This window comes from Tamandua tetradactyla, chromosome 3, assembly GCF_023851605.1.
Source record: "Tamandua tetradactyla isolate mTamTet1 chromosome 3, mTamTet1.pri, whole genome shotgun sequence".
Classification (NCBI taxonomy): domain Eukaryota; kingdom Metazoa; phylum Chordata; class Mammalia; order Pilosa; family Myrmecophagidae; genus Tamandua; species Tamandua tetradactyla.
This window is the reverse complement of record NC_135329.1, coordinates 79658717-79679718: the sequence shown is the minus strand read 5'-3', so window position 1 is coordinate 79679718 and position 21002 is coordinate 79658717. Positions and strand designations below refer to the sequence as shown.

The 21002-nt window shown below is 41.7% G+C and overlaps 1 protein-coding gene across 2 annotated transcripts in view; it reads right to left on the bottom strand.

Annotated features, from left to right (window-relative positions):
* Positions 1-21002, bottom strand: part of PPP1R7 (protein phosphatase 1 regulatory subunit 7) — an 82524-nt gene that overhangs the window by 34612 nt on the left and 26910 nt on the right. Inside the window, exon 9 of one of the 2 annotated variants that reach the window (XM_077153334.1) lies at positions 13407-13493. The exons of the other annotated variant lie outside the window; for it this stretch is intronic. Within the exon in view, the coding sequence (XP_077009449.1) occupies positions 13407-13493 (87 nt within the window). The remainder of the gene's footprint in view (positions 1-13406; positions 13494-21002) is intronic. 2 annotated transcript variants of the gene reach the window in all.

The following is a 21002-nucleotide window of genomic DNA, read 5'->3' as shown; positions in this document are numbered from 1 at the left end:
TCTTGGGGAGGAGCAGGACACCAGGCCCCGGGACCTGGGTGGTAGGGGTAGAAGCCACCCAGCCTGAGGATGTGTCCCTTTGCATGGTCTCTAGCCTGTATCCTATTCCTTGGATATCATCCAAGAGGCATTTGGTCAGGTATGCAAAGACAGTGTGACAGTGTACGGCTGCTCAACCCATGTGGCACGCAACAGAAGCAAAGCTGTGGCAGGTAGCACGGGAAATAATGCAATCTAATGTGTGTGCTTCCTTTGGCTTGAGTGAGTGGAGTCTGTGGAAACAAAGTAGGCAAGGATCTGGAGGGACAGCTCCAGGTCTGTAAGGAGGTGGGCATTTAGGGAGTGCCAGAGCCACTGGCTTTAGACACAGAGCAGGTATGCATGCAACCTGGATGAAAAGCAACTGTGAACATGTCCCTGTCAAATGGTCCTGCTCCCCTGGCCAGGACCTCTGTCAGACAGAGAGAACCGGTCTGTGTAGTCTACTTGCTTCCACTGCTACAGGCGAGAGGCTGTGGCAGCAACCTGAGGGGCTGGGGACGAGCGGGGTAGCGGGTCTTAGGACCCTAGCCCTGTTCATTGTGCAGGCGCCACAGCCCCGTGAGTTGGAACGAGCCCTCCCTCCACCCCAGTCCCTCCTTGTGACCGCTGCTGACAGACTTGAAAATGTTTCAAATGTGGTAGAGGTAAAATGCATGTCCTGTGAATTGCTCATTCCCATCCCTGAGTTTCCTGTTGAACTGCTTTCTGGACCCCTTTAAGAGGTCTCTCATACTGCAGAAAATAAGTCTGACCACGAACTCTCTCACCACACAAAATGGTTCATTTCTGTAAGGTTTAACATGTCCATTTTTTCTTTTTTATTATCTTATTTTCTAGTTTTGGATAGGAAAGTCTCTCAGAACCAGTGTCTGTGATATCTTAAGTCAAAACAGTAGATTTTAGGATAGAGTATGTTTTTGTTTTAAAAAACTTAAAAGGTTATTTAAAAGTCTGAGAGAATATGCACTGAAAAGAGCTTTCATTTTTTACTTTTTCCTTTATGAGCTGATCTTTTTCTTTTTCATGAGATGATATATTTTTAACAGAAAATACAACAAAGCTATTTTCATTGTAAAAACACAAATCCTGACATATATTTTTGCACATAAACTGTTGTCCACATTTCTTGTTATTCTCTTAGGGTTTCAGATGTAAAAATATCGAGTCTAAGTGTGTGGGAGTGCCCACAGAACATGCAAGCTAAATAGTAGAAGCTGGGAGCATGACTGTCGTATTACTGAGGAGCTGCAACTGAATTTTTAAAAAGTCTCTGCCTATGGGATAAACAAAACAGTCTCTTTTCTTTAATGTGTTTTTATACGTTACTAATGAGACAGAGCATAGTTTATGTGTTTACAAGCACTGTTGCTTCTTCCTTGGTGAAATTACTGCTTGTGTTCTGCCCTAGTTTTCAAATGGTGCCTTTGTATGAACTGCTTTTACCGTAAGGACACGCATGTTCAGATGATTGTGTTTGTACAAGCACAGTTTTCAGTGTATCTCAGGGGGCCTCCACCAAACCTTCCTGTGACACCTTCCTGTGATACCTTCCCCCCTTTATCTGACCTGTTGGGTTCTGGAGAAAGAAGAGTGAACAAGACAGACAAATGTCCCTGCCTTATGAAGCTTCTGTACTACTGGAGTGAGACAGACACAAAAAGAAATAAAGTGAGTGAAAAGGACATCTGCTCTGAGCCATTGTGGAATAAGTGATGCTGAACTTGGCTTTTCGTTGCAGACAACTAGAACACAGGACAAAATATATGAAAAAGCTGTTTTTAGACTGGACAACAGGCAGCATAGGACAGAGATTCCTGAGAGAAGGGAAACCAAGGAGGTGGGCTCTATGACTGCTCCTTCTGCTTGGCATGTTCTGAACCTCAGGGAGGGACTCAAGCATGGCTCAGTGGCTACACTGAGTTGGGGAGGTAAAGACTGGAGTTCAAGGAGGCAGAAGCAGCTTCTGGAGAAGTGATGTAGAAAACAGGCTCCAGAAATCTGTATGGGTCCCCTTGAGTCCTGGACTGAAAACTAAGCTGTACATATACAGACTGAAAGTCTACATAGTTGGTCAAAGAACAATAATCAAGGAGTCCTGAGCTGAATACTACCAAGCTCACACACACTGGAAGTGACTGTATGTTTCCACCATCTGGAACAAGAGAATCCTGTTAAACACTTAGGACATTCAGTAGAGACCCCAGAAAGGTCACAACTGGGGAGCAGGGCTAAATTGGGGATTAAACTCACTCTAAGAAAGCTTAAAAAAAGTCCCTGTAAGATCAAGCAGTAACTTAACTGCCTGCCAAGTAAAAAGTCCCAACACTTTAAATTATTAGGCATAGGTGGAAGGGAGGGCTTAGAGGAAATCAGAATGATGAGGAGAGGAAATGAAATTAATGAAAAAGAACAGAATGTTCTTTCTAAGTTGAAAATACAAGATTTGGAATAAAAAAAATCACTATGTGGGCTTAACAACAGACTGGCTATTGCTGAAGAAAATATCGTGACCTCAAGGATACAACAATAGAAATGATAGAAATGGAAGCACATAAGTGTAAATGCTGTGGGTAGAGGCAGGATGAAGAGACTCAGTCACTTAACAATGGACTAACACATGCATTTTTGGAAAGGAACTGGGAGGAGGAAGTACAGAAAGAATATTTGAGGAAATAATTTCTAAAAGCTTTCCACATTTTATGAAAACTAAAAATCCACAGATACAAGGAGCCAAAGAACTCTAGCACATCAAAACAAAACATACTCAAATTTCTAAAATCCAGCAATAAAAAGACATTTAAAAAGCAGTCAGAGTGGGCCATGGTGGCTCAGCAGGCAGAATTCTCACCTGGAGACCTGGGTTTGATTCCTGGTGCCTGCCCAAGCGAAAAAAAAAAAAAAAAAAAAAAAAGCAGTCAGAGGAATAAGACATGAATGCACAGGGGAACATAGGTAAGCATGAATGCCAGCTTCTCATCAGAAATCATACAAGCCAGGAGCTGATGGAACAGCATCTTTATAAAGTGCCTATAAGAAAAACAAAACAAAAAAACAAGTGTTGAACTAGAAATGTTTATGCAGTAATAAAATCCTTCAAAAATGGAAAAAAATAAAGAGCTTTCCAGATAAATCAAAGATGAAAGCATTGGTTTCCTGCAGCTTGCACAATGGAAAAAATGTTCAAGTTCTACAGGTGGCATTAAAATACCAGATGGAAACTTGGATCTACTCAAAAGAATGAAGAATGCTGAAAATGATAAAATAAGTGGGCTTTCTTGTTTTAAAATTTCTTTAAAAGATAACTGAAGGTCTACACAGCTTGTATGTGGGGGTTCATAAAAGATTTACAAGATGTATGACAACATTAGCTCCAAGGATGGGAGAGGGGAATGAAGTATTTGTTGTAAGGATTGTACAATTTATGTAATGTAGTATAAAAGTATTTGAAAGTAGGCTGTGATAAATTAAAAATACATTTTTAAAAATTCCTAGAGCAATTACTAAAAATAAATAAATACATAAAATAATAGATATCTAGCAAATAAGCCAAAAACAGTGACAAAACAAAATACCAAGAAAACAAAAACAATGAAAAAAAAACAAAACACAAACTCAACTCAGAAAAGGTAAGAAAAGAACAAAGTAACAATGAAATAAACAAAAAACAAACAGCCAGATGATTAACTAAACCCTTCCATTACAGGAAATGCAATTAAATGTAAGCATTACATTACATTAAATGTAAGCATTCTAAAGCTCCACTTAAAAGGCAGAGAGTGTCAGATTGGATGGATACAAAGCAAGATTTAACTATACACTGTCTATAAGAAACATACTTTAAATATAAAGACACAGGCTGAAAGTAAAAGGATGGAACAAGATAGCCATCGAATATCATCAGATAGATGGAGTGGCTGTTGTCAGTAACAAACCTGTCCTTGTGCAGGACAAGGATAAAGAGGACGGCAATAAAGAGGAAGATTTCCAGCAATAAAAGGATGAATTCACCAAGCATACACAACAATCCTAAATGTGTGTATGCATCTAATAACAGTTCCAAAATACAGAAAAGAAAAACTGATTGAATAGAAAGGAGAAACAGACAAATCCAAAGTGTAACTAGAGATTTCAATATTCTCCTCTCAGTAATTGGTAGTACAAGAAGACAGAAAATCAATAAGCACAGAATTTGGGTTACTAAAAAGTTATTAATGGTGCAGTGCAATGTTGGCTTAGTGGCAGAATTCTTGCCTGCCATGCCAGAGACATGGGTTTGATTCCCAGAGCCTGCTCATGCCAAAAAAAACCAAAAAAGTTATTAACACTGAGGAAAGCTTCAGCGGGATCTCTTATACTACCAATTCGCTTATAAGGTTATACTGCAAACAGGTAAAAGTCCTGTTTCAACTCTGAAGGTCAACACAACCTTATAGGCCATATTGTAAATATATAAATGTGTTTGTAAAACTACCGTTTTTGCTTTACTTTATCACATCTGACAGGAAAAGCCTGATGGTATGAATGGGGAATCCTTTGGAGAGAGGGATGTAAAAGATTGGAGTTCCTCCATGGTCATATTCTCATTCCCTATTCTCAGTCTCAGCACTGGACCAGCTGTGGCCCGAATAAATTTATAAACTACTGTGCCCTCTAACTTGTATGTTCTGCTTTGGATGTTAAGAGTAACTTAAAAGCCCACAGCTGCAAAGGGAATTCCTATTTTCTGTGACAAAGCTTTAAATGTCCTTTAGTCCAGTGTGGGGCTCAGGGTGACTATCATACGACCACCAAGACCTGGTCTGTTCCAGACGTGACCAGTGATTCTCAATGTGAAGTGTTAAGAAAAGGCATTTAGAAAAGTTCAGTATAGAAAACTGAACAACGTGTTTTTCTTTTCTGATCAAAAGCACTCTCCCCAGGAATGCTTTTGCACTGTCACCATCTGCATGGCTTCCTGTGCACAGGGCTTGGCTGCCCACTTCAATGTTAGATTTTTCTTTTTTAAATTTAAGTAATGCAACAGAAAGAGAAAAGAGGACAGAATGAAAAGGAGGTAGTAGGACCTAGCCTTCTGCCTCTTCCCAGTCCCTCCTCTCAACGTGCTCTTAGAAATTTTTTTGTCTCCTTCCAGAAAATGTTCTTTGCCTATCATTTATCTTTGCAACATGGGGATTTACTTTCACCACAAAACGAAGACTCCCATCTCACTAGTACTTTATGCACCCCTTTCCCTCTTAACAAGACCGTCAATGCACCCTGTTTTTCTCCACCCCCAATTAACTTTTTACCTCAATAGAAGAATTTTTAACAAAAAATTAAGACTGATTTCCTATTTTTTCCTTAGAGACAATATCAAAGTACATTTCAAGTACAATATAAGCATGGAATTGAGTTTGAGAGTTTGCACCTTCCCTCCTGGAACCAAACGTCTCACCTGTAAACTGGGGCAATATCACCTATTTCACAAGCTGCTGTGAGAAACAAATCAGAAAGGAAAGGAGTCTGGGTGCCAGAAAGTGGTGCACAAATTCTGGCTATTTTTACTGTCTTTGTTGGTGGTATAAGAAGCAAGGTACCTCGCATTCTGCAGACTCAGGTGCTTCCTGGCCCCCAGTGATTGTTAGCTCCCCCACCTCCCTGACAACTGGGTGAGAAGCTGGCCACTGCCTATGGCCTTTATATTTCAGAAGCAATTGCATGTTTCAGAAACACTCCTTCAGGATCAGCTGGTTTCCTAAACGTACTCTCTAAGTTCTGCACTGGTGCCCTCCCCTGATATCAAAGGTCTTGTCTCTGGACAACTTATTCCTCTTTGGTTTCTCTGCGCAGTTCTGTGACCATTCGAAGACAACTCTGGAGCTCACCCACTAGCCTCACCTTCCTCAAGGGTTCATGGTGCTCACAGGTCTCCACGTGGGACACAAGTTTTCTACTCGTCAAACTGCAGTTTGGCTTTCCCAGATAAGCTCTGGCATCCATCACATCCTGACACTACCCAAGACCACTAGATCCAGGGCTAGCAATAAAGGGCAAGGGGCAGTTTCAAAGTGTGCCATTTGTTCTGAAGGATAATTTGATGGTGGTTTAAGATGGGGGAAAAAAATGAAGGGCAATCTCTGGGGATTCTACAGGGCATAAACCAGCTCACAGCCTGGCTAGACTTGGAAGAATCTCACCTGAGACTCAGCACTGAGTCCCGATCAGACCTAAAGCTGTCTGCAGATGATATTCAATCAGATGTATCACAGGGTGAAAGGTGTGCAGTGACCATGTCAGGGCCACATGCTGGGGAAAGGTGACAATCCTGAAGGGAAAACCCCGATGTAGCCCTAACACTGAGGATTTCACCTGGCAACTGTTCTCCAGCTCCATTAGAGGAGTTGCAGAGACTTGCTATGCTCTGTTTTACTTTCTACTGATTCTGTAATACCACTCTCAAAGCCACACCTATAACCAAGAGACAAGCACAAGGCAAACTCCAGGATAACCAAATGCAGAAACCCAGCCAGCACTCCTTCTATCATACTGGGCTATCCCTACTCTTGGCCAGGGATGGTGTATTAGTTAGGGTTCTCTAGAGAAACAGAATCAACAGGGAACATCCGCAAATACAAAATTCATAAAAGTGTCTCACGTGACTGTTCTGTGTAGAACGCAGAGTCCAAAATCCTCAGGGCAGGCTGTGAAGCCGATGACTCAGATGGCCTGGATGAACTCCACAGGAGAGGCTCACCAGCCAAAGCAGGAATGGAACCTGTCTCCTCTGAGTCCTCCTTAAAAGGCTTCCCATGATCGCATTTAGCATCACTAATTGCAGAAGACACTCCCCTTTGGCTGATTACAAATGGAATCAGCTGTGGATGTAGCTGACGTGATCATGACCTAATCCTATGAAATGTCCTCATTGAAACAGACAAGCCAGCGCTTGCCCAATCAGATGAACAGGTACCACAACTTGGCCAAGTTGACACCTGTCCCTAACCATGACAGTCCACCCCTTGCCAACTTGGCACCTATATATATATATATATCACTTTAGACCATACTTAATTTCCAAATGAAAAAAAATAAGCACACATTTTTTCTTTTACCTGACAATACTCAACAGTCCTGCATATAACTGGAAACACATTAAATTTCTCCAGAATAGGGTGCAAATCCTTGGGCAACATTCATTCTTAAACTTGATATCTTACAACTTAAATAGTATAACATGAACAAAACAGCATTACACTCCTCGTTTCTGTAACTGATCACATGGTCGAAGTTCATATTTATCACTACCTTCTTCCACGACCCATTCCATGTTCCCTTTCCCCTCAGCAAGCACTTCAGCTGGCCGTGGTTCTTTGCCTGGTGGGGTGACCCAAACCTTCATTCCTGAAGTTTCAGAGCCATTAGTAGTCCTGCCTGGATTGTGTTGTTGCAGTTTTCCATTGATTTTAATCACAGGGCATGGTAGTACTAATAGACGCCCCAGGGGATCTCCTATATTCCAAGAAAACTCTTCTTTACCTCCATTATGTAGTTGCAGTCCTACTTCCTTCTTATAGTCAGGGTCAATTACCCCAGACAATAATGTAATCCCCTTCTTGGTGTGTTGATCCAGAGGCATAAGTAGCCCAAAGTGACCAGGTGGCAATCTTACCTTCCAGTTCAGTGGTATCACTGTTGTTTCTCCTGGAGGAAGCACACCCCATTTTGGAACTAAAACCTGTAGACCAGCAGAACTCAGGGTAGCAGGGACAGGAAGCAAAAATTTTCCTAGTGGATCACTAGGGGTAATAGTGAGTGGCACCACACCCATTTCCACCCCTTGGTTCCTGGACCCATGGATCCTGGCTATGGGAGAAACAGCACCATACAATGGATGCTGATTCAGAGCATACACAGCTTCCTAGAGAACATTACCCCAGCCTTTCAAGGTTTTGCCACCTAGTTGGCACCGTAATTGAGTTTTCAAAAGGCCATTCCACCGTTCTATCAATCCAGCTGCTTCTGGATGATGGGGAACATGGTAAGACCAGAGAATTCCATGAGCATGTGCCCATTCCCGCACTCCATTTGCTGTGAAGTGTGTTCCTTGATCAGAAGCAATGCTGTGTGGAATACCATGATGATGGATAAGGCATTCTGTAAGTCCACGGATGGTAGTTTTGGCAGAAGCATTGCGTGCAGGGAAAGCAAACCCATATCCAGAGTATGTGTCTATTCCAGTTAGAACAAATCACTGCCCCTTCCATGAAGGGAGTGGTCCAATGTAATCAACCTGCCACCATGTAGCTGGCTGGTCACCTCGGGGAATGGTGCCATATCGGGGGCTGAGTGTGGGTCTCTGCTGCTGGCAGATTGGGCACTCAGCAGTGGCTGTAGCCAGGTCAGCCTTGGTGAGTGGAAGTCCATGTTGCTGAGCCCATGAATAACCTCCATCCCTACCACCATGACTACTTTGTTCATGAGCCCATTGGGCAATAACAGGAGTTGCTGGGAAAAGAGGCTGACTGGTATCCACAGAACGGGTCATCTTATCCACTTGATTATTAAAATCTTCCTCTGCTGAAGTCACCCTCAGGTGTGCATTCACATGGGACACAAATATTTTCATGTTTTTAGCCCACTAAGAAAGGTCTATCCACATACTCCTTCCCCAGACCTCTTTGTCACCAATTTTCCAATTATGGTCTTTCCAAGTCCCTGACCATCCAGCCAAACCATTAGCAACAGCCCATGAGTCAGTACACAAACGCACCTCTGGCCAGTTTTCCTTCCATGCAAAATGAACAACCAGGTGCACTGCTCGAAGTTCTGCCCACTGGGAGGATTTCCCCTCACCACTGTCCTTCAAGGACACCCCAGAAAGGGGTTGTAATGCTGCAGCTGTCCACTTTTGGGTGGTACCTGCATATCGTGCTGAACCATCTGTAAACCAGGCTCGAGTTTTCTCTTCCTCAGTCAATTCACTGTAAGGAACTCCCCAAGAGGCCATAGCTCTGGTCTGGGAAAGAGAAGGTAATGTAGCAGCAGGAGTGGAAACCATGGGCATTTGTGCCACTTCTTCATGTAACTTACTTGTGCCTTCAGGACCTGCTCTGGCTCTATCTCGTATATAGCACTTCCATTTTACAATAGAGTGCTGCTGTGCACGCCCAACTTTATGGCTTGGTGGGTCAGACAACAACCAACTCATGATAGGCAACCCAGGTCTCATGGTAACTTGGTGGCCCATGGTTAAGCATTCAGTCTCTACTAGGGCCCAGTAGCAGGCCAAATGCTGTTTCTCAAAAGGAGAGTAGTTATCTGCAGCAGATGGTAAGGCTTTGCTCAAAATCCTAAGGGTCTGCGTTGTGATTCTCCTATAGGGGCCTGCCAAAGGCTCCAGACAGCATCTCTATTTGCCACTGACACTTCCAGCACCATTGGATCTGCTGGATCATGCGGCCCAAGTGGAAGAGCAGCTTGCACAGCAGCCTGGACCTGTCGCAGAGCCTCCTCTTGTTCAGGTCCCCACTCAAAATTAGCAGCTTTTCTGGTCACTCGATAAATGGGCCGGAGTAGCACACCCAAATGAGGAATATGTTGTCGCCAAAATCCAAAAAGACCAACTAGGTGTTGTGCCTCTTTTTTTGGTTGTAGGAAGGGCCGGATGCAGCAACTTATCCTTCACCTTAGAAGGGATATCTCAACATGCCCCACACCACTGAACACCTAGAAACTTCACTGAGGTGTAAGGCCTCTGCATTTTTGTTGGATTTATCTCCCATCCTCTGACATACAAATGCTTTACCAGTAAGTCTAGAGTAGTTGCTACTTCGTGCTCTCTAGGTCCAATCAACATGATATCATCAATATAATGGACCAGTGTGATGTCTTGTGGGAGGGAGAAACGATCAAGATCCCATGCGGACAAGATTATGACATAGGGCTGGAGAGTTGATATACCCCTGAGGTAGGACAATGAAAGTATATTGCTGACCTTGCCAGCTGAAAGCAAACTGTTTCTGGTGGTCCTTATTAACAGCTATTGAGAAAAAAAGCATTTGCCAGATCAATAGCTGCATACCAGGTACCAGGGGATGTACTGATTTGCTCAAGCAATGATACTACATCTGGAACAGCAGCTGCAATTGGAGTTACCACCTGGTTGAGTTTACAATAATCCACTGTCATTCTCCAAGACCCATCTGTTTTCTGCACAGGCCAAATAGGAGAGTTGAACGGGGATGTGGTGGGAATCACCACCCCTGCATCTTTCAAGTCCTTAAGAGTGGCAGTAATCTCTGCAATCCCTCCAGGAATACGGTATTGCTTTTGATTTACTATTTTGCTTGGTATGGGCAGTTCTAGTGGCTTCCACTTGGCCTTTCCCACCATAATAGCCCTCACTGCAGAAGTCAGAGAACCAACGTGGGGATTCTGCCAGTTGCTCAGTATGTCTATGCCAATTATACATTCCGGAACTGGGGAAATAACTACAGGATGGGTCCGGGGGCCCACTGGACCCACTGTGAGATGGACCTGAGCTAAAACTCCATTGATCACCTGGCCTCCATAAGCTCCCACTCTGACTCGTGGTCCAGAATGATGTTTTGGGTCCCCTGGAATTAATGTCACTTCTGAACCAGTGTCTAATAATCCCTGAAATATCTGATCATTTCCTTTTCCCCATTGCACAGTTACCCTGGTGAAAGGCCGTCGGCCTCCTTGGGGAAGACTTAGAGGAAGGTTAACAGTATAAATTTGTGGCAGTGTAACAGGTTTCTCCCCCATAGGGACCTGGCCTCCCCTTCATTCAAGGGGCTCAGGGTCTGTAAACTGTTTCAAGTCTGGAAGTTGATTAAGGGGCCGTGACTCTGTGTTTTTGTAATTCAGGTTAGACTTCTGTTCCCTTGACCTAGAACTCTTTTGTTTATACAGCGCCAACAAGAATTTAGCAGACTGGCCTTCTACTGTATTTCTAGGCACCCCATGATTTACTAGCCAATGCCACAAATCTCTGGGTGTCATATAATTTTGATGCCTCCTTTGAGTCTGTTGTCTATTATAATAGCCGCATCTACTCTGTCTTTGGTGATTAAGTGCTGCCACCTGGCTTCTGCCAACTCGGAATCCTGTCATCCCTATTGTGTTTAAGGATTCCAGCTCCGTGACAGCAGTTCCTACAGTAATATCTGACCTACAGAGAAGTGCAACCACAGAGCTCTTGAGGGATGATGGTGCTAGTCTCACAAACTTATTTTTCACTGTTCTGGTAAAAGGTGCTTCCTCTGGACATTCCTGGGGTGTAAGAGCAGGCTTTGCATGATAAATCCACTCTAATATTCCAATCTCTCTAAGCCTCTGGATCCCCTCATCTACATTATACCAGGGCAGTTCTGGCATTTCAACCTCAGGTAATGTTGGCCACCTTTTGATCCATGTTTCAACCAACCACCCAAACAAGCTGTTAACACCTTTTCTAACTGCTCGAGCTATAACATTGAATGCAGGATCTCTGCTTAGTGGGCCCATATCAATAAATTCAGCCTGATCCAGCCTTATATTCCTCCCACCATTATCCCACACTCTTAAAATCCATTGCCACACATATTCCCCTGATTTCTGTCTATATAAATTGGAAAACTCAACACAGTTCTTTTGGAGTATAATGTACCTCCTCATGTGTGATACTTTGTACCTCACCTTTAGGGGCCTGTTGGGACTTTAGTCTAGTTATAGGTCTAGAAGAAATGAGGGGTGGTGGGGGTGGGTCATGAAAAGAATTAGAAATATCTTCCAAGCCATTTGCTTCAGGGCCTTCATTTGCAGTTTCATCTGGTGAAACAGGATTAATAACTCTAGGGCTAATCCCTTCAGGAGGAGGTTGGGTGGCCAATTCCTCAAGGCAGGCGGGAGGGGGGGTGGCTATGTCCTCAGGGAAGACTATTACAGGGTTATCTAGAGAAGGCTCAGTATGGTCTAGGGTTTCAACCTCACCCCCAACATCATTATCAATCCATATGTCACCATCCCATTTTTCAGGGTCCCACTCCTTTCCAATCAATGGCCTCACTTTAACAGCAGACACCATGCAAGACTGAGATTTCAGTTTACGTTGTAAAGTTCCTACTCTAACAATAAGATTCTGAGTCTGATTTTCAGAGATCTCAAGTCTACGGCTACAGGAAATAAGATTTTCCTTCAGGATACTCATAGAAACCTCTACATCTTTCAGACGGCGCTTAAGCTTCTCGTTTGAAGCCCTAAGCCCATCCCTTTCACCCTTTAATGTAGACAGTGTATCTAACAACAACTAACCAACATCTCTATAACTCTTATTTCTACAAAACTCTGTAAAGGTGTCAAAAACATTATCCCCCAGAGTCTGGCTTCGTACAAGCGAAGCATTAGGAGAATCGAATGATGATATTTTGACTATCTCCTTTGCCAACTCAGTCCATGGATTGGGAGTGTCATTCTGATTACGGGAATCAGAGTCCTTAGTGTCTCTGAGTCCAGTCAGAGTAGAAAACCATTCATAAAAACCCATTTTTAAGATTCTGTTCCTTAAGAACCACTCCTGGTATCAAGATGTATTAGTTAGGGTTCTCTAGAGAAACAGAATCAACAGGGAACATCCGCAAATACAAAATTCATAAAAGTGTCTCACGTGACTGTTCTGTGTAGAACGCAGAGTCCAAAATCCTCAGGGCAGGCTGTGAAGCCGATGACTCGGATGGCCTGGATGAACTCCACAGGAGAGGCTCACCAGCCAAAGCAGGAATGGAACCTGTCTCCTCTGAGTCCTCCTTAAAAGGCTTCCCATGATCGCATTTAGCATCACTAATTGCAGAAGATACTTCCCTTTGGCTGATTATAAATGGAATCAGCTGTGGATATAGCTGACGTGATCATGACCTAATCCTATGAAATGTCCTCATTGCAACAGACAAGCCAGTGCTTGCCCAATCAGATGAACAGGTACCACAACTTGGCCAGGTTCACACCTGTCCCTAACCATGACAGATGGACACCTTTAATTATGTGAAGTTCTAGGGTCTAATCATATACAGATCAGGACTTCTAAACTTTAATGTTCACCACAATCACTTGGAATCCAGTTAAAATAAAATGCAGGCTGTGATTCTGTCTGAACCTGGGTGCCAGGGACTCTGCATTTCCCACAAATTCCCAGGTGGTGCTGGAGCTGCTATGTGCAGACACACAAAATTACTGTTGAAGAGACCATCCCAAATGTCACTCCATGTCTGTTTTCCTTAGCCTCAAGCTTACAGCAGTGGAGAGACTCAGATTCACTCATGTAACATTTTATTCAACAGGACCTGTTGAGCTGGAGTGTCATCAAACCGAGCATGTAGTACACTTACCCAGAACTCCTGCAGCTCTGTTAGATGGCTGACATTTTCAATCTTTTTTATTCTATTTGACGCAATGTCCAACATCGTGAGTTTATTCTAAAATAAGGAAATAAATTTTTTTCTAGATTACTGCAGTTCAACAATGATTTTGCAACCATGCACAGAAATGTCAAATGCTGATTTTAGAGCTGCAGGTGAGCTGCCCTCTACCCTCAGCACACAGCATATAGATGCAGACAACAAAACTGCCCTTTCCTGTAGTCCCCAAGCTGGTCTCCAGGTCAGTATTTGCACACCCGACCCTCATGATGGCCTCCCTGAGATGTGACTACTGCTAGGACTTGGAACTGGTTCTGTGAGCCTCCAGGTCTTAGCCTTCAGACTCCCACCAAGTGCTGCCGATCGGAGGTGGCTCTGAAGAGGAAATACCTGTAGTGATGATGGCATGGTACTTCTCATTAGGCAGAGAAGTGTATCAAGTCATCCTCTAAGCAGTGCACACTCCACATTTTGTGACAAGAAACCTGGGCTTCAGGGACTCATGGCTGCCCAGGCACACCTTGGGGCATGGGGGAGGGGGTCTTTCTATGAGGGGCCACCAGGAGAAGGGCACAGAGAAACAAAAGTCTATGGCATGAAGAGTGAGGCTTGCAGTGCCCTTGGATTCTTGGCCCTTGCAGAGGAGGGTGCCTTCAGCCCAGTAGCACTAGCTGCGGACTCTGGGATGTATGCCTTGACCTGAGATCTATTCTAAATGTGCCCCATCAGGCCCTTAATTTCCAATACATCTCAGCTAAGCCTAGGGAATATATTTTAAGTTTACAGAGTTCCAAGATTTAAAAGAATAAAACCATAGAGAAAACAAAGTCTGTAAAAGCCCTTATTATTTGCTATGGGATGTTTAATCAAACCAATCAGAAGTTTCTCCAAAATCAAAAGGAGAGAGGAAGGAGCCAAGGTGGTGGCTTAGTGAGGTATGGGATTTAGTTTGTCCTCTAGAGCAGCTAGTAAATAGCCAGGAACGGTACAGAATGACTGCTGGGTCCATGTCAGTGACCAGACGCACAGCCTACCCCAGTCTGGACAAGCTGGGCCGGCTGTGAGCCTACCCAGAACAGAGAGAACCCCAAGCTGCAGTGGCCGGTGCCCCTCCCTCTCAGGCTGGTTCCCAGAGTGGAAAGGAGACAGACTTTACCAGCAGCAGGGGCTGAGCTCAACCAAGCTCCAACTGTGGAATTAATTAACAAATTCTGACTACTAAAAATAGGCCCCCAGCCAAACTGAACCAGGAGTAAAAGCTGAGGTTGCTAGTTTTTGCCCTGGTGCAGAAGGGGCAGAGCTGATGGAAAAATTAAAAAAAAAAAAAGAGAAAAAAAGAAAAACAGAGGTTTTTTGGATTGGACAGCACAAAATACTTGAAAAGGTCTGGGCCCTGGCGGAAAGGAGGGGGCACATAGGACCTGGAGATACACAGAGCAACGTACCAACTTAAGCTCTTTATTGGCAAACCTGAGGAACAGGGGTCCTGCTCTGAAAAGGATTTTTTTTTCCCTTTTCTTTTTTGTGCCTGTGTTTCTATGGCTTCACTGCTCTTTGGATACAGCTGCAGGGCTTCTCAGGCTCCAACTGCCCCAAATATGGGCAGAATTAAGCTTGTCTGAGAGGCTGTCTGGAGACTGTGCCTTTCCTAGGAGAAGGGTACAGCCCAATTTAGGTGGAATCTCTCCCTCAAGGAATTCAGACCTCAGGGTCTGGAAAAGTGAAGTGAGTAAAGCCAGCCTACAACCTCTCCTCTGTCTCAACCATGCCCCCAGCAGGGAGAGTCTGCTGAAGTTAAAAGTACAACATCACCTTATGCTGGTGGGACCCGTAGGCAGACAAATGCCACATACTGGACAGGATAGGAAAAAACACAGAGTCCAGAGGCTTCACAGGAAAGTCTTTCAGACTGCTGGGTATCACCCTCAAGGAAAACTGATGCAGGTGACTCTTTTCTCCCGAAAGGAGGCAAGTCTGTTCTGGGAAAATCTGACTGGGGTATATAATAGATAAATAGACCCTTCTATAGGGGGGAAAAGAGGCACCACACAGGCAGGGCAAGAAACCAGAAAACAAGAACTGAAAAACTCTGATCTGTTAAACAAAACCTAAACTAGAGGTCTAGAATAAGCTGAACTGAATGTCAAAGAACAGACAGATAACAAAGTCACCCAGCAAGAACATCCTAGGTAAAAAAAAGTGAAAATAATCTCCAGAATAAGCTAATTAAGGAAATTAAATGTCTAGACGCCAACAAAAAATAATGAATCACACTAGGAAAATCGAAGATATGGCCCAGTCAAAGGAACAAACCAACAATTCAAATGAGATACAGGAGTTGAAACAATTAATTCAGAACGTTCCAACAGACATGGAAAACCTCCTCAAAAATCAAATCAATGAATTGAGGGAGGATATAAAGAAGGCAAGGAATGAACAAAAAGAAGAAATTGAAAGTCTGAAAAAATAGATCACAGAACTTATGGGAATGAAAGGCACAGTAGAAGAGATGAAAAAAATAATGGAAACCTAAAATGTTAGATTTCAAGAGGCAGAAGACAGGATTACTGAACTGGAAAATGGGACATCTGAAATCTGACACACAAAGGAAAATATAGAGAAAAGAATGGAAAAATATGAGGAGGGACTCAGGGAACTGAATGACAACATGAAGTGCTCCAAAATACATGAAGCAAACACTGAAAAGAGAAATAGACACATCTACCATAATAGTTGGAGACTTCAATTCCCCACTCTCATCAATGGACAGAAAATCTAGACAGAGGATCAATAAAGAAACAGAATTTGAATAATACAATAAACGAGCTAGAATTAACAGACATTTATAGAACATTACATCCCACAATAGTAGGATATACCTTTTTCTCAAGTGTTCATGGATCATTCTCAAGGACAGACCAAATATTGGGTCACAAACCAAGTCTCAATAAATTTAAAAAATTGAAATCATACAAAACACTTTCTCAGATCATAAAGGAATGAAGTTGGAAATGAATATATAGGCAGAGTGCCAGAAAATTCACAAATATATGGATGCTCAACAACATAATCTTAAACAACCAGTGGGTCAAGGAAGAAATGATAAGAGAAATCAGTAAATATCTCAAGGCAAATGAAAATGAAAACAAGTTTACCAATATTTCTGGGATGCAGCAAAGGCAGTGGTAAGAGGGAAATTTATTGCCCTAAATGCCTGTATCACAAAAGAAGAACAAAAATTGAGGAATTAACTGTCCACTAGGAAGAACTAGAGAAAGAACAGCAAACTAACCTCAAAGCCAGCAAAAGGAAAGAAATAATGAAGATTAGAGCAGAAATAAATGAAATTGAGAATATGAAAACAATCTAGAAAATCAACAACACCAGAAGTTGATTCTATGAGAAAATCAATAAGATAACAGACCCTTAGTGAGGTTAACAAAAAGAAGAGAGAGGATGAAAAGAAATCAAATCAGAAATGGAAGAAGAGGCATAACCACTGAACGTGAAGAAATAAAGGAGGTCATAGGAGGATACTGTGAACAACTTTATGCTAATAAACTAGGTAGGGTAGATGGAATGGACAACTTCCTAGAAAGGCATGGACAACCAACATTGACTCGAGAAGAAATAGACGATCTCAACAAACCAATCACTAGTAAAGAAAGTGAATCAGTCAGTCATTAAGAAGCTTCACAGAAAGAAAAGTTCAGGACCAGATGGTTTCACACGTGAATTCCACCAAGCATCAAGAAAGAATTAGTAGCAATCCTGCTCAAACTTTTCAAAAAAACTGAAGAGGAGGGAAGGCTACCTAACTCATTCTATGAAGCCAACATCACCCTCATACCAAAGCCAGACAAAGATATTACAAGAAAAGAAAATTACAGACCAATCTCTCTAATGAATATAGATGCAAAAATCCTCAACAAAATATTTGCAAATCGAATCTGGCACCACATTTAAAGAATTATACACCATGACCAAGTAGGATTCATCCCAGGTATGCAAGGATGGTCCAACATAAGAAAATCAATTAATGTAATACACCATATCAACAAATCAAAGCAGAAAAACCACGTGATCATCTCAATTGATGCAGAAAAGGCATTTGACAAAATTCAACATCCTTTCTTGTTGAAAATGCTTCAAAGGATAGGAATAGAAGGGAACTTCCTCAACATGATAAAGGGAATATATGAAAAACCCACAGCTAACATCATCCTCAATGGGGAAAAACTGAAAACTTTCCCACTAAGATCAGGAAGAAGACAAGGATATCCACTATCACCACTGTTATTTAACATTGTGTTGGTAGTTGTAGCCAGAGCAATTAGACAAGAAAAAGAAATACAAGGCATTAAAATTGGAAAGGAAGAAGTAAAACTCTCACCATTTGCAGATGATATGATACTATATGTTGAAAACCTCGAAAAATCTACAGAAAAACTACTACAGCTAATAAATGAGTACAGCAAAGTGGCAGGTTACAAGATCAACACTCAAAAATCTGTAGTGTTTCTATACAGCAGTATGAACAATCTGAGGGGGAGCTCAAGAAAATTCCATTTAGGAATAAATGGAATGGAAAAAACAATAACATATTTAGGAATAAATCTAATTAAGGATACAAAAGACCTATACAAAGAAAACTACAAGAAATTGCTAAAAGAAATCACAGAATTCCTAAATAAATGGAAGGGCAAACTGTGTTCATGGATTGGAAGACTAAATACAGTTAAGATGTGAATTCCACCAAAATTATTTACAGATACGATGCAATATCAATTAAAATCCCCAAAACTTACTTTTTAGAAATAGAAAAACCAATAACCAAATTTATCTGGACGCTGAATAGGTAAAAATATGGTGAAAAAGAAAAATGAAGTCGGAGATCTCACATTACCTGATTTTAAGGCATATTATGAATCTACAGTGGCTAAAACAGTATGGTACTGGCATAAAGATAGATATATTGACCAATGGAATCAAATAGAGTGTTCAGATACAGACCCTCTCATCTATGGAAAATTGATCTTTGATAAGGCAGTCAAGCCAACTCACCTGGGACAGAACAGTCTCTTCAATAAATGGTGCCTAGAGAACTGGATATCCACATGCAAAAGAATGAAAGAGGATCCATATCTCACAACCTAATCAAAAATTAATTCAAAACGGATCAAAGACATAAACATTAAATCTAAGACGATAAAACTTTTTTTTGGAAAACTTCGAAGAAAATGTAGGGAAATATCTTACAGATCTTATAGGAGGGGTTTCCTAAATCTTATTCCCAAAGCACAAGTATTGAAGAAACAAAGAAATAAATGGGAACTTCTCAAAATTAAGCACTTCTGTGCATCAAAGTACTTTGTCAAGAAAGTAAAAAGATAGCCTACAAAATGGGAGGCAATATTTGGAAACGATATATCAGATAAAGGTCTAGTATACAGAATATATAAAGAGATTGTTCAACTCAACAACAAAAGGACAGACAAGCCAGTTAACAAAATGGGCAAAAGACATGAACAGACACTTCTCATAAGAAGAAATACAAATGGCCAAAGGCACATGAAAGATGCTGAAATGCCCTGGCTGTTAGAGAAATGAAAAACAAAACCACAGTGAGATACCATCTCACACTCACCAGAATGACCATTATCAATAAAACAGAAAATGACAAGTGCTGGAGAGAATGTGGAGAAAGAGGCACACTTACCTACAGTTGGTGGGAATGTAAAATGGTACAATTGCTGTGCAAGGCAATTTGGTGGTTCTTCAGGAAGCTAAGAATAGAATTGCCATATGATTCGGCAATATCATTGCTAGGCATCTACTCAGAGGACATGAGAGCAAGGACACAAATGGACATTTGCACACCAATGTTTATAGCAGCATTATCTATAATTGTGAAGAGATGGAAACAGCCCAAATGTCCATCAACAGACGAGTGGCTAAACAAGCTGTGGTATATATATATATATATATATATATACGTAGATATGTGTGTGTATGTGTATATATATATATGTATATATGATGGATTATGCAGCTGTCAGACAGAATAAAGTTATGAAGTATATAACAACATGGACGGACCTTGAGGATGTTATGCTGAGTGAGATTAGCCAGAAACAAAAGGACAAATACTGTGTGGTCTCACTGATATGAACTGACATTAGTGAATGAACTTGGGGGATTTCAGTTAAGAACAGAGGTTATCAGGAGATAGAAATAGGGTACATACTGGGTAACTGGAACTGAAGGGATACAGATTGTACAGCAGGACTGACTGTAAAAATTTCAGAAACGGATAGCACAATACTACCTAACTTTAATACAATAATGTTAGTACAATGAATGAAGCTGAATGTGAGAATGATAGAGGGAGGAGGGCTGGGGGCACAAATGAAATCAGAAGGAAAGATCGATAATAAAGATTGAGATGGTATAATCTAGGAATGCCTAGAGCGTATAATGATAGTGACTAAATGTACAAATTAAATGTTTTTGCATGAGGAAGAACAAAGGAATGTCATTATTGCAACATGTTAAAAATAGATGGTCATTCATATTTTAAAACTTCAACTTATGTGTGAGACTAAAGCAAAAAATGTTTAATTGGTATGAAATTTTATTTTGACTAGTGCATCTCCTAATATAATTTATGTGGATAGTTTAATTGAATACCCCAAGTACATGGAACCTTGAATAGGGCATGAAATTTTGTAGGTTTGTCCAGAGTGACACCCTGATAAATTTAAACAGTGAATAAAAACGTATCTGCAAAGTCCCATTGGGGGAATGGTGAGAAAGGGGGAAATTAACTTTCCCATGTGGAGAATTTCTGATAGTCTCACAAGCAGTAGAGACAAGCAAAGCAACAGGCTGAGCCCCCAATCTTGGGGTTTGTTCATCTGAAACTTATCCCCACAAAGGATAGGCTAGGTCTATTTAGTATCAGGCCTAAGAATCACCCCCAGAGAACTCTTTTGTCTCTCAGATGTGGCTTCTCTCTCTCAGCCAACAGGGACAAGCAAACTCACTGCCTTCCACCTCTCTACGTGAGACATGACTCCCAGGGGTATAAACAAACCTTTCTGGCAACGTGGGACAGAAACCCTAGAATGAGCTGGAACTCAGCATCAAGGGATTGAGAAAACCTTCTCGACCAAAAGGGGGAAGAGAGAAATGAGACAAAATAAAGAGTCAATGGCTGAGATACTTCAAACAGTCGAGAGGTTGTTCTGGAGGCTATTCTTATGCATTATATAGATATTACCTTTTTAGTTACGGTATATTGGAGAGGCTGGAGGGAAGTGCCTGAAAATGTAGAGCTGTGTTCCAATAGCCATGTTTCTTGAAGATGATTGCACAATGATATATTTTTCGCAATGTGACTGTGTGATTGTGAAAACCTTGTGTCTGACACTCCTTTTATCTATGGTATGGACAGATGAGTAAAACATATGGATTAAAAATAAATAATGGGGGAATAAATGTTAAAATAAATATTGTAGATTGAAATGTTAGTGATCAATGAAAGGTTGTGGTAAGAGGTATAGA